This window comes from Macaca nemestrina, chromosome X (genome assembly GCF_043159975.1).
Source record: "Macaca nemestrina isolate mMacNem1 chromosome X, mMacNem.hap1, whole genome shotgun sequence".
In the NCBI taxonomy this organism is placed as follows: domain Eukaryota; kingdom Metazoa; phylum Chordata; class Mammalia; order Primates; family Cercopithecidae; genus Macaca; species Macaca nemestrina.
In genome coordinates, this window is record NC_092145.1 from 53,200,680 (window position 1) to 53,213,172 (window position 12,493).

Sequence of the window (12,493 nt, forward strand, 5' to 3'; positions counted from 1 at the left end):
CAACAGTCTTTAGGTGATTTTGATGCACATTAGAGTTTGCGGATCACTTGTGCATACATTTTTATCCAGATTATGTTAAAAACAAACCAATAAAATAACTAAAATAAAATATAAATGTTCGCCTAAATTCAGGGAAAGGAGCAGTAAGGAGAAGATGTATATGGACACAAAAAATAATTTTAAAAACTAAAATAAAAATTTTAAAACATTAAATCATAAAGGGAAAGACTGACATTCACCATGTAAAAAACAAATTAAATCTTCTGCAAAGTAAAGTAAGACTGTAAATAAAGTTCAAGGAACTTCAAGGAATTTCAGTTAGAAAGGAATATGTTCACTAATCAATTATACCATGGTGACTATAGTTAATAACATAATATTGTCTACTTGAAAATTGCTAGGACTTTAAGTGTTCTCACCACAAAAATTGATTGGTATGTGAGTTAATGTATGTGTTATATTGTTTGATTCAGTACTTCCACAATGTATAAAGATATCAAAACATAATTTTGTGCACCATAAATATATACAATTTTTACTTCTCAACTAAAAACATAAATTAAAATAGAATATGAGACTTGAAGAGCAAAGGCAGCCATCAGCAAGCCAAAAAGAAAGGCCTCAGGAGAAACCAAGCCTGCTGACACCATGATCTTGAACTTTCAGCCTCCAGAACTGTGAAAAATAAATTTATACTATTTAAACCACCCAGTCTGTGGCATTTTGTTATAGCAATCCTAGTAGATTGATAGAAGATATAACACATACTGGTGGTTATCAAGGACTAAGGGAGACAGTAACGATCAAAAACTGCTTTGTGGGTGACGGATTTTACTTTGGGGTGATGGAAATGGTTTGGAACTAGACAGAGGTGGTAGTTGCACAATATTGTGAATGTACTAAATGTCATTGCATTGTTCACTTTAAAATAGTTAAGTTTTTGGATATTTTTAATTGTGGAAAAATATACATAATATAAAGTTTACACCGTAGCCATTTGTAAATGTACAATTTATTTCTGTTTTAGAATCATCACTGGCATTCATCTCCAGGAATTTTGTGTCATTACAAACTGAAACTCTGTACGCATAAACAATAGCTTCCTAGTCCCCATTTTCCTCTCCCTATATCCCCTGGTAACCACTATTCTACTTTCTGTCTATATGAATTTGACTTTTCTAGGTATCTCACATAAGTGGAATCATACCGTATGCGCCCTTTGATGTCTGGCTTCTTTCACCTAGTATAATGTTTTTAAGGTTCACTAATTTTTTAGCATGTAGCAGAATTTTGTTCCTTTCTAAAGCTGACTAATATTCTTTTGTATGTACATATAACATATTGGTAATCCATTCATCTCTTGATGTACATTTGACTTGCTTCCACCTTTTAGCTACTGTTGATAATACTGCTAGGAACACGGGTGTATAAATACCTGTTCCAGAGCCTGTTTTCAATTATTTTTGGCATATACCCAGAAATGAAATATAGTGATTTTATGTTAAGTTTTTGAAGAAAGGCCATAATGTTTTCCCTAGTGGCTGTATAATTTTAGATTCCCACCAGCAGTGTGCAAGCGTTCTAATTTCTCCATATCCTACTTGCCTTAGTCCATTTTGTGTTGTTAAAACAGAATACCTGAAGATGGGTAATTTATAAAGAAAAGAGGTTTATTTAGCTCATGGTTCTGTGGGCTGGGAAATACAAGAAGCATGGCACCCAGATCTGCTTTTCCTCTATTGCAAGCCATGTATTAGGTCAAAACATTGCAGAGAAGTTCAAAGGGAAAGCAGAGATGTGCAAAGAGATAAAACACAAGGGGTGTCCTGGCTTTACAACAACCCACTTTCTGGGGAACTAACCCATTCCAGTGATAACTAATCCAGTCTCATCAGAGTGTGAACTCACTAACTACCTCCAGAGTACCACCAAGCCATTCATGAGTGATCTATCCCCATGATCCACACATCTACCACCAGACCTCATGTCCCAACACCACCACTAGGGGGATGAAATATCAACATATATTTTGGTGGGAACAAATTTAGACCATAGCACTCACCAACACTTATTATTTTTTTGATAACAATGATCCTAATGGGCATGAAGTGGTATCTCACTGTGCTTTTGATTTACATTTCCTCAATGATTAGTGATGTTGGGCATATTTTCATGTGCTTATTGGCCATTTGCATATCTTTGGAGAAATGTTGATTCAATTTATTTGCCCATTTTTAAATTGGGTTCTATGTGGATTTTTGGTGTTGTCACTGACTTATGAAAATTTTAAAATATGTTCTGGATTTTAATCCCTCATCAGATATAGACCTGCAAATATTTTCTTTTGTCCTGTAAGCTGCATTTTCATTCTCTTGACACTGTCCTGTGATGCACAAAAGTATTAAATATTGATCAATCTGTACCTTTTTGTTGCTGATACTTTGTGTGTCATATTGAAGAAGCAACAGCCAAGACCAATGTCATCAAGCTTTCTCCTATTTTTCTTCTAAGGTTTTCATAGTTTTATATTTTACATTAAGTATTTGATTAACTTTTAGTTAATTTTTATAAATGATATGAGATAATAGTACAACTTCTTTCTTTTGCATGAGAATATCCAACTTTTCCAGTACCATTTGTGGAAAAGACTACCTTTTCTCCATTGAATGGAAAATAACTGGAATGAAAAACTTGCTAGAGCAGCTCAGTAATGGGTTTGAAGTGAATGAAGAAAGAATCAGTGAACTTGAGGATAGGTAAATGAAGATCATGAGTATAAGGAACAAGAAAATAAAGAAAAATGGAGAAAAATATAGAGACATTAAAGAACCATGGTACACCATCAAGCATACAAGCATAGGTACAAAGGGAATTCCATAAAGAGAGGAAAAAGAAAAGGTGGAGGAAAATATATTTGAAGAAACAGTGACAAAATACTTTTTGAACTTGATGGAAAACACAAATATACAGCTGACTTTTTATCAGAAATCACGGAGGCCAGAAGACAGTAAGATGACATTTTCAGAAAGTTGAAGGAAAAAGACTTAACTAACACTTCTTTGGAAACTCTACTTAAAACTTTGAGGAAAAATTAAGGCACTCCCAAATAACAAACAGTGAGTAATTTTAACTAGCAGCACTGTCCAACAAGAAATATCAAGGAGTCCTTCATGCTGAAATTAGAAAACACTAGATAGTAACATTAATCCACGTGAAGAAATAAAGAACACTAGTAAGGTAACTAAATAGGTAAATATAAAAGACTGTGTGGTAGACAGAATAGTGGGTTTCCAAAAGTTATGCCTGTCCAAACCCCTGGAACCTATGAATGTTACCTTTTATGCCAAAAAGAGACTTTGAAGATGTTATTATGTATCTTGAGATGTTATTAAGTATCTTAATTATCCTGAATTATCTAGGTGGGCCCTAAATGCAATCACAAGTGTTCCTATACGGAGACACATGGAAATTTGACACAAAAGAGAAAGAAAGGTATGTGATGATGGAAGCAGATAGACATTTGAAGATATCATGCTGCTGGCTTTTAAGATGAATGAAGGGATATTGGTCTAAAATTCTCTTTTTTTGTTGTGTCTCTGCCAGGCTTTGGTATCAGGATGATGTTGACCTCATAAAATGAGTTAGGGAGGATTCCCTCTTTTTCTATTGATTGGAATAGTTTCAGAAGGAATGGTACCAGCTCCTTCTTGTACCTCTGGTAGAATTCAGCTGTGAATCCATCTGGTCCTGGACGTTTTTTGCTTGGTAGGCTATTAATTATTGCCTCAATTTCAGAGCCTGCTATTGGTCTATTCAGGAATTCAGCTTCTTCCTGGTTTAGTCTTGGGAGAGTGTAAGTGTCCAGGAAATTATCCATTTCTTCATGTCTAAAACACCAAAAGCAACGGCAACAAAAGCCAATATTGACAAATGGGATCTAATTAAACTAAAGTGCTTCTGCACAGCAAAAGAAACTACCATCAGAGTGAACAGGCAACCTACAGAATGGGAGAAAATTTTTGCAATCTACTCATCTGACAAAGGGCTAATATCCAGAACCTACAAAGAACTCAAACAAATTTACAAGAAAAAAACAAACAACCCCATCGAAAAGTGGGCAAAGGATATGACCAGACAGTTCTCAAAAGAAGACATTCATACAGCCAACAGACACATGAAAAAATGCTCATCATCACTGGCCATCAGAGAAATGCAAATCAAAACCACAATGAGATACCATCTCACACCAGTTAGAATGGCAATCATTAAAAAGTCAGGACACAACAGATGCTGGAGAGGATGTGGAGAAATAGGAACACTTTTACACTGTTGGTGGGATTGTAAACTAGTTCAACCATTATGGAAAACAGTATGGCGATTCCTCAAGGATCTAGAACTAGAAGTACCATATGACCCAGCCATCCCATTACTGGGTATATACCCAAAGGATTATAAATCATGCTGCTATAAAGACACATGCACACGTATGTTTATTGCAGCATTATTCACAATAGCAAAGACTTGGAATCAACCCAAATGTCCATCAGTGACAGACTGGATTAAGAAATTGTGTCGTTTGTTTACACCATGGAATACTATGGAATACCATGGAATACTATGGTTTACACCATGGAATACTATGCAGCCATAAAAAAGGATGAGTTTGTGTCCTTTGTAGGGACATGGATGCAGCTGGAAACCATCATTCTCAGCAAACTATAGCAAGAACAGAAAACCAAACACCGCATGTTCTCACTCATAGGTGGGAACTGAACAATGAGATCACTTGGACTCGGAAAGGGGAACATCACACACCGGGGCCTATCAAGGGGAGAGGGGAGGGAGGAGGGATTGCATTGGGAGTTATACCTGATGTAAATGACGAGTTGATGGGTGCTGACGAGTTGATGGGTGCAGCACGCCAACATGGCACAGGTATACATATGTAACAAACCTGCACATTATCCACATGTACCCTAGAACTTAAAAAAAAAAAAAAAAAAAAAAGATGAATGAAGGGGACATAAGCCAAGGACTACAAGAAATTCAGCTCCAGAAGTTGAAAAAAACAAAGAAGTGGATATCTGCTGACTCTGGTCAAAACCCCATGAAGGCATTTTAATTTCTTACTTCTAGTATTGTAAGGGAATAAGTTTTTCCTATTTAAAACCACTAAGTTTGTGGTAATTGTTACAGCAACAATAGGAAATTAATACAAATAGTTATAAACGTATATTTGTCTGTAACTCATTTTTCTCTTATTAGATTAGAAAGAAAACTTTATAAAACAATAAATAGAAAACAGATATAATGGCTAAGATGTAATTTCTATGACACTCCTCCTAGATCACAAAGGAGGAAAGAGGAAATGGAGATAAAGTTTTGCATCCCATTAAAATTAAGTTAGAATTGATACAAATTCAGTTGTTTTAAATTAATACACTAATTATAATCCCTAGGCCAACTACACTAAGAAAATTATTCAAAAACATTGTACAAGAAAAAGGAGAATTAAAATGGTACGTCAAAAATATCCTTTTAAAAGTAATTCAATAGTGGAGAAATAGAGGAACAAAAATACACAACAAATAGAAAACAAATAACAAAACAGCAGATGTAAATATTACCTTATTCATTATTGCATTAAATATAAGTTGATTAAGCATTTCATTCAAAAGGCAGAAAGTAGCAGAATGGGTAAAAAAAAAAAAAAGCATGATCCAACTATATACTATCTAAAAGAGAATATATTTAAATAAGCAAATAAAATTAATGTGAAAGGATGGAAAATATATAATATGAAAAGAATAGCCAAAAGAGCCAGATGAAAAAGACATTAAGACAAAAAAATGTTATTATAGAATAAAAATGTGTTATATAACAAGTCTGATCCATCAGGACTATACAAAAATTATAAACATATATGAACATAAAACAGATTTCCAAAATACATAAAGCAAAAACTTACAAAATAGAAGGAAAAAATTAGGAGAAAATAAAGACAATTTAACAATCGTAATTGGAGACTTCAAAACCACACATTCAAAAATAAAAGAAACAAATAAGAATATCAACAAGGAAATAGAAGACTTAAACAAAACTACAAAACCAACTGGAATAACAGACATGTAAAGAACACTCCAAACAGCATAAGCATACACATTCTTGTCAAGCACCCATGGAACATTCTCCTGGAAAGACTACATAACAAATAATAAAATCCCATATACACTTAAAAGTATTGAAATTATAAAAATAATATTCCCTGATCATAATGGAATTAAATTTGTAATGAACAACATAAGGAAATTCAAAAATCCTGCAAATATGTGGAAATCAACCAATATACTTCAACCTGAAGGAATCATGAGAGAAATTGAAAAATACTTAAAAAAACACACATAAAAAGTTATCGGATATAGGTAAGCAGTATTTAGATGGAAATGTGTAACTGTAAATGTCTACTTTGAAAAAATAAAAATCCCATATCAGTAAACTTCCATCTTAAAAAGCAACAGAAAGAAGAGCAACTTAAATCAAAGAAATCAGAAGGAAGGGAATAGTAATCACTACAGTGGAAATAAATGAATTACAGAATAGAATATCAACGAAACTAAAAGTTTGTTCTTTGAAAATATAGATTAAAAAAAAACCTGACAAAACTTTAGTGACACTCACCAAGAAAAAAAAATGATGAAGACTGAAACTATTAAAATCAGGAATAAAAAAGGGGTCATCATTAGCAACTCTACAGATGTAAAAAAAGATTATAAGGTAATACTATTAACAACTGCATGACAAAAAAATGAGACAAGGTAGATGAATGGGACGAATTCCAAAAAAGACACAGCCTACCCAATTGACTTAAAAAGAAATAGAAATACAAGTAACATCATTAAAAATGGTAGTGTATGGAACTCTGGAACTCCATAATGAGCAATTAGTGAGCTGGCAAAAACTGTTACCATCAACTTTCTCAGAACTCTGGAATCCAGTCAAAAAATTATAACAATGAAAGGGAAACGTGGTGAAGAATAAACGCTGCCAATTTGTGGTAAGAAAAAATTTTCAATTGCCTATCTACCACTCTCTATGCCCCAGATCAGCATTGATCTGTTGATGACAGCCCACTATCCTGGTTTAGATAGCTAGTACCAGTGGAAGGAATTTGGACCGTATTCTCGAAGAAGTGTGGTATGGCGATCAGCCTGCCTGGCAGCACTTTCATCACTAAGGCTTCCTTCATTACACCAGACTGGGAGGACTCCCAGGGCTTGGGCTGCATTGGCTCTCCAGTTGGCTTTTGCCAGAAGCATTTAAAATCACAGGTGTTGGCCAAAGAAGTCTGGAGCAAAGGACAACACTCAGAACAAGCAATGGACAGACCGAGAAGCCTGAGAAGGAAGAGTTTGGGAAACAAGATATGTGGAAGAACAAGCATTTTAAAAAAACTTTTATATATACTGGAAAATCAAGAAGACCATGTGTATGCTGAGGGTGGGACACATATTCAGAAAAGACCAGAGAAAATGCAAGCATTCAACTTAGGTGAAGCTTCAGGCTCTGCATAAGGAAAATGTAAAGCATTAAAAAAGTACTCCAACTCAGAGTTCATTTGCAAAGACTGGGAAAGATTTTTTTTTTTTTTTTTTTTTTTTTTTTTTTAGATGGAGCCTCATTCTGTAGCCCAAGCTGTAGTACAGTGGCGCGATCTTGGCTCACTGCAATCTTTGCCTCTGGGGCTTAAGTGATTCTCCTGCCTCAGCCTCCCAAGTAGCTGGGACTAGAGGCATGCGCCACCACACCTGGTTAATTTTTTTGTATTTTTAGTAGAGACGGGGTTTCACCATGTTGCCCTGGGTGGTCTTGAACTCCTGAGCTCAGGTGATCCACCTGCCTTGGCCTCCCAAAGTGCTGGGATTACAGGCGTGAGCCACCGCGCCAGGCCAAGAAAGTATTTTTTTATTCATCAATTTTCTTTTGTTGACTTTAGGCACTTAAAGTAACAGCATCCACACACCAGCTGGTTAATAAGCAATAAAACACAGACTTTAGTGGCCACACAAGACAAAGAGTACATAATTTGCTAAAATGGTTTAAAAAGTCACTAAATAAGTAAACAATAACCCACAAGAGAGCAACAACAAAACCCAAGGAAGAGGGAGAATCTAATTTCCAGAGTTAACATATTAGAATCAAAATACACAGATTTCAACAAAACTTTGTGAGGCATATAAGGAAATAAGAAAGCATAGCCCATACACAGGAAAGAAATAATTAGATACTATCATGAAGAAGTCCATGTATTAGAATAACAAGAAAATATTTTTAATCAACTGTCTTATATATGCTCAAAGAACTAAAGGAAATCATAAACAAAGGACTGAAGAAAAAGAGAAGAATGTCTCAGCAAATACAGAATATCAGCAAAGATGTGAAAATAAAAAGAGATGTAGAAATTATAAAATAAATAGAAATTCTGTATTTGAAAAGTACAATAACTATAATTCACTACAGGGGCACAACGGTAGATTTGAGCAGGCAAAAGAATCAGTGAACTTAAAATAGGTGAATTGAGATTATTCAGTTTGAGGAGCAGAAAAATAAAAATAATGTGAAAAATGAAGAGAGCACACCTATGCATGATGGGTGTTCAACAAGAAGAGAAATAGAATAGGGCAGAAAGAATTTTCAAAGGAAGAATGACTGCAAATTACTCAAACTTGAGGAAAGACACTAGTCTATGTACCCAAGAAGTTCAATACACTCCAAACAGGATAATCTGAAAGAGATCCAAACAAAAACATGTTATAAACATCTTGTCAAAACCCAAATATATGACAGGACACTGTAGTGACAAGAATATTAGCAATTTTCTAGTTCTTTGGGTTCAGTGGTGGTTTCACAAATGTGAAAGAGAAAGACAATGGAAGGAAAGTAAACAGTTATTAGCAATTTTCTAGTTCTTTGGGTTTAGTGGTGGTTTCACAAATGTGAAGGAGAAAAACAATGGAAGGAAAGTAAACAGTGGGGAGGAGAGGAGAGGGGAAAGGAGGGGAGGAGCAGTAGGCAGTGAGAAGAGCATGTTGTGAACCAAGGGCTGTGATGAATTTATGGATCTGAAGTTCATATTAAAAACGTTTGAATGCTTTCTTTTCTAGCTGTCTGACATTCTCTTTCTATGAAAACTAGTCAGCTGTTGGAAGGTAACTTTCAAGTGTGGAGAAAGGCCAATGGAGATGACAAGAAGGAAGTTGGTGAAATCAGTTTGGGGTACACAGGCTTTTGAAATCAATTTGTGTTACAGGGCTTTGACGCACCGTGTCCCTCAGAGGCGGTGATATCCAATAAACAACTGGAAAAACTGATATGAGACACGGAGAAGGGAATAGCCTGGAGATGTAGATCTGGGAGTCATCGGTGCTTTCTGGAAATGAATGAGATCACACAGGGAGAGACAACTTGAGGACTGAGAGAGGAGGCCCAGGACAGAACCCCAGGAACACCGCCACTCAAGGTGGCAGCTCAGCTTCCTGGCAGGCACCACTACCCCGGGCTCTGGAGTCAGGCAAAGCCGGTATTGAAAGTGAGCTGTGGAGTTCTCGGGCTGAGCGCTCTTGGCAAAGTCGAGTACCCTCTCTGATCAGCTGACACACCTGGCGATAATGGGCATCAGAGAGAGATGCCCTGTGAGGATGCTGTGAGCTGCGTCAGGTAAAGCACCTGGGGTCAGAAAGCCACCCCTCCTCTTCTTCCTGATGGCTCCCATTCCTTTGTTACACACACACTCTCCCACCTTCTGCAACTTCCCAGTCCCTCGGGATGGATGGTGAGGTGGGCGGGAAGGGGGTGGTGGTGGCCTAGCTCTGGTGACGCGGTGCTCACGTGAGTGACCAGGCGCCTACGTGGGCACCAGCCCCCGCGCCCGCCCGCCCGCCCTGCGGTCCGGTCCAGGCGCCCGCGCAGAATCAGCTGTCTGAGCTGCCCAGGCGGCGGGGGAGCAGCGAGCGGGCTTCCGCGAGCCCGAGGAGGCACAAGCCTGTCCTGGGTACCCGCAGGTCAGTGTGAAGGCAGGCGCTGCCGGCGGACCCTGAGATAGGGGTGGAGGGAGCCGGTAGTAGGATTGGGGAGGGGGCGGAGAAGGGATCCTGTAGATTGGTGAGAAGGGGGATGCGGAGCGGGCCGGGGCGGGGGCAGGGAAGGGAGAACCCCCGAAGCGAGCCTGGCCCACCTTCTCGACGCCCCCTTGCACTGAGCCCTCCATCCATTTTAGTGCTGGAAAGGGGGGGGGGGTAGCGACCCCGCAGTGCGACAGTGAAACGTAGACATATTCTGGAAATAACCCCCTCTCACAATCCTCTCCCATGTAAACATCTGACCTCCGCAAAAACGGGGTGGCGCTGAGACAGGTTGCCTCCGGGGGAAGGGCACTAAGAGACAAACGCAGTTTGGAAAGCATCCTGGTTTGGTGCCCGAGGCCTGGAAAGAAATGGCGGTTGGGGTGCGGGGGAGGTAGGGGAGAAAAACATTGGGTGAGCAGGGCCTGGACTCAGGAAAGGGAACCGAGTCCCCTGTGAGCCCGCTGAGCGCGCAGTCCCTGCGCCTGTCTCCTGTCTGTCCGCAGGTCTGCGCGTCTGTTGTTCCCAGCCCTCTGAGAGGCCTGAAAAGGAGGAGCAACCTGTCCAGAATCCCCGCAGGTCCGTGAAAGCAGGGGGCTGCATGGACGGGGGCTCACAAGGGTTGAGAGTGTGGAGGGCCCGGCCAAGGCCGAATTGGGACCCCTGCCCATCCCCCCACCCACGTGAACACACACCTTACCAGGCTGAATCCTTTCAGAGAAGGAGGCAAGGCCTGCCAGGGAATGACTGGCTCACGTGTGTGGGAGGAGTGATGGGCTACCTGGCGGGCAGAAGGCCCTCTTGGAGGCCCGGCCAGCTTAGGGGAACCCTCACCAGGGGTGAGATGCAATTACTATTCAGACCTGCATTCCACCCCAGGCCCTCAGTCTCCCGTGTCTCCTCTTTGTCTTCTCTTCCCTTCACTGTCATCCCCCAGGACAGGAAAAAGAGAAATCTCGACATGGAAAAACCCTACAATAAAAATGAAGGAAACCTGGAAAACGAGGGAAAGCCAGAAGATGAAGTAGAGCCTGATGATGAAGGAAAGTCAGACGAGGAAGAAAAGCCGGACATGGAGGGGAAGACAGAATGCGAGGGAAAGAGAGAGGATGAGGGAGAGCCAGGTGATGAGGGACAACCGGAAGATGAGGGAAGCCAGGAAAAGCAGGGCAAGTCCGAGGGTGAGGGCAAGCCACAAGGCGAGGACAAGCCAGCCTCCCAGGCAAAGACAGAGAGCCAGCCACGGGCCGCAGAAAAGCGCCCGGCTGGAGATTATGTGCCCCGGAAAGCAAAAAGAAAAACGGACAGGGGGACAGACGATTCCCCCAAGGACTTTCAGGAGGACTTACAGGAAAGGCATCTGAGCAGTGAGGAGATGATGAGAGAAAGTGGAGATGTGTCAAGGGCTCAGGAGGAGCTAAGGAAAAAACAGAAAATGGGTGGTTTTCATTGGATGCAAAGAGATGTACAGGATCCATTCTCCCCAAGGGGACAACGGGGTGTCAGGGGAGTGAGGGGTGGAGGTAGGGGCCAAAGAGGCTTACACGATATCCCATACCTTTAATGCCTTTGGCCTTCCACTCTGACTTCTCTGATGAGATTATTGCCAATCCTGCTTTCCCTGGTAGATATTTGCCAGGCCCAATGCTTTAACCTTAAGCTGATATTTTTGCTTTAGATGTCAATCTCATTACCAGCAGCCTTTTGACCCAACTACAGCGCTCTATATTTTAGTAGAGGATTTTCACCCATGTGCATGGAAAAGATGTTCATGACACATTGTAAAAAAAAAATAAATAAAGAACAGTTTGCAGAACCGCATATACAGTATCAGGCAATTTTTATAAAAATGTAAATGTTTGTATAATGCATTTCTGCACAAAGAAAACTTTTAAAGCGTGTACACTAAAAAGTAGGCAATGGTTATTCCTGAAGGGCAGCCAAGAATAGGTCTCACCTGTGTTCAAAAATGAGTCCTACCACCTCTTTTATGTACCTCCATGACATTCCTCTGCTGCTGTGCACATCCCTGTGTCTTCCCTAGGTGTAGCCAGGTCAGTGGGCACTGTTGCTGGGTCCTCTATCATGTTCCTGGGTCCTCTAACATGAGTGCTGGGTCTGCACACATGTTCCTGGGTCCTCTATCATGCTATGGCACCCCAATGTGTGACTCTTTTACTTTGCTCACTCATCTCTATCTTTTCTTTACTAAAGGATATGGATTATATTTGTCATACTAAAAAATAAATAAAAGCTGAAAACATTACATAATAAGAAATTGAACTGTTTGGTGAACTTACAAAGGCAATAAAGACACAATTCCTGTTATCAGAACATAAGATGACAGGTAAAATTCATATTATGTCTGGGACTAA

General features: G+C 39.6%; 1 protein-coding gene across 1 annotated transcript; it reads left to right on the forward strand.

Moving 5' to 3' along the window:
- Nucleotides 1–9,905: 9,905 nt before the first annotated feature.
- Nucleotides 9,906–11,939, forward strand: LOC105499330 (transcription elongation factor A like 6). Its single transcript, XM_011771877.2, is given in 4 exon segments — nt 9,906–10,058; nt 10,625–10,697; nt 11,056–11,601; nt 11,603–11,939. Coding segments are annotated over 2 exon segments (552 nt in total). The 5' UTR covers nt 9,906–10,058; nt 10,625–10,697; nt 11,056–11,079; the 3' UTR covers nt 11,633–11,939.
- Nucleotides 11,940–12,493: the final 554 nt, after the last annotated feature.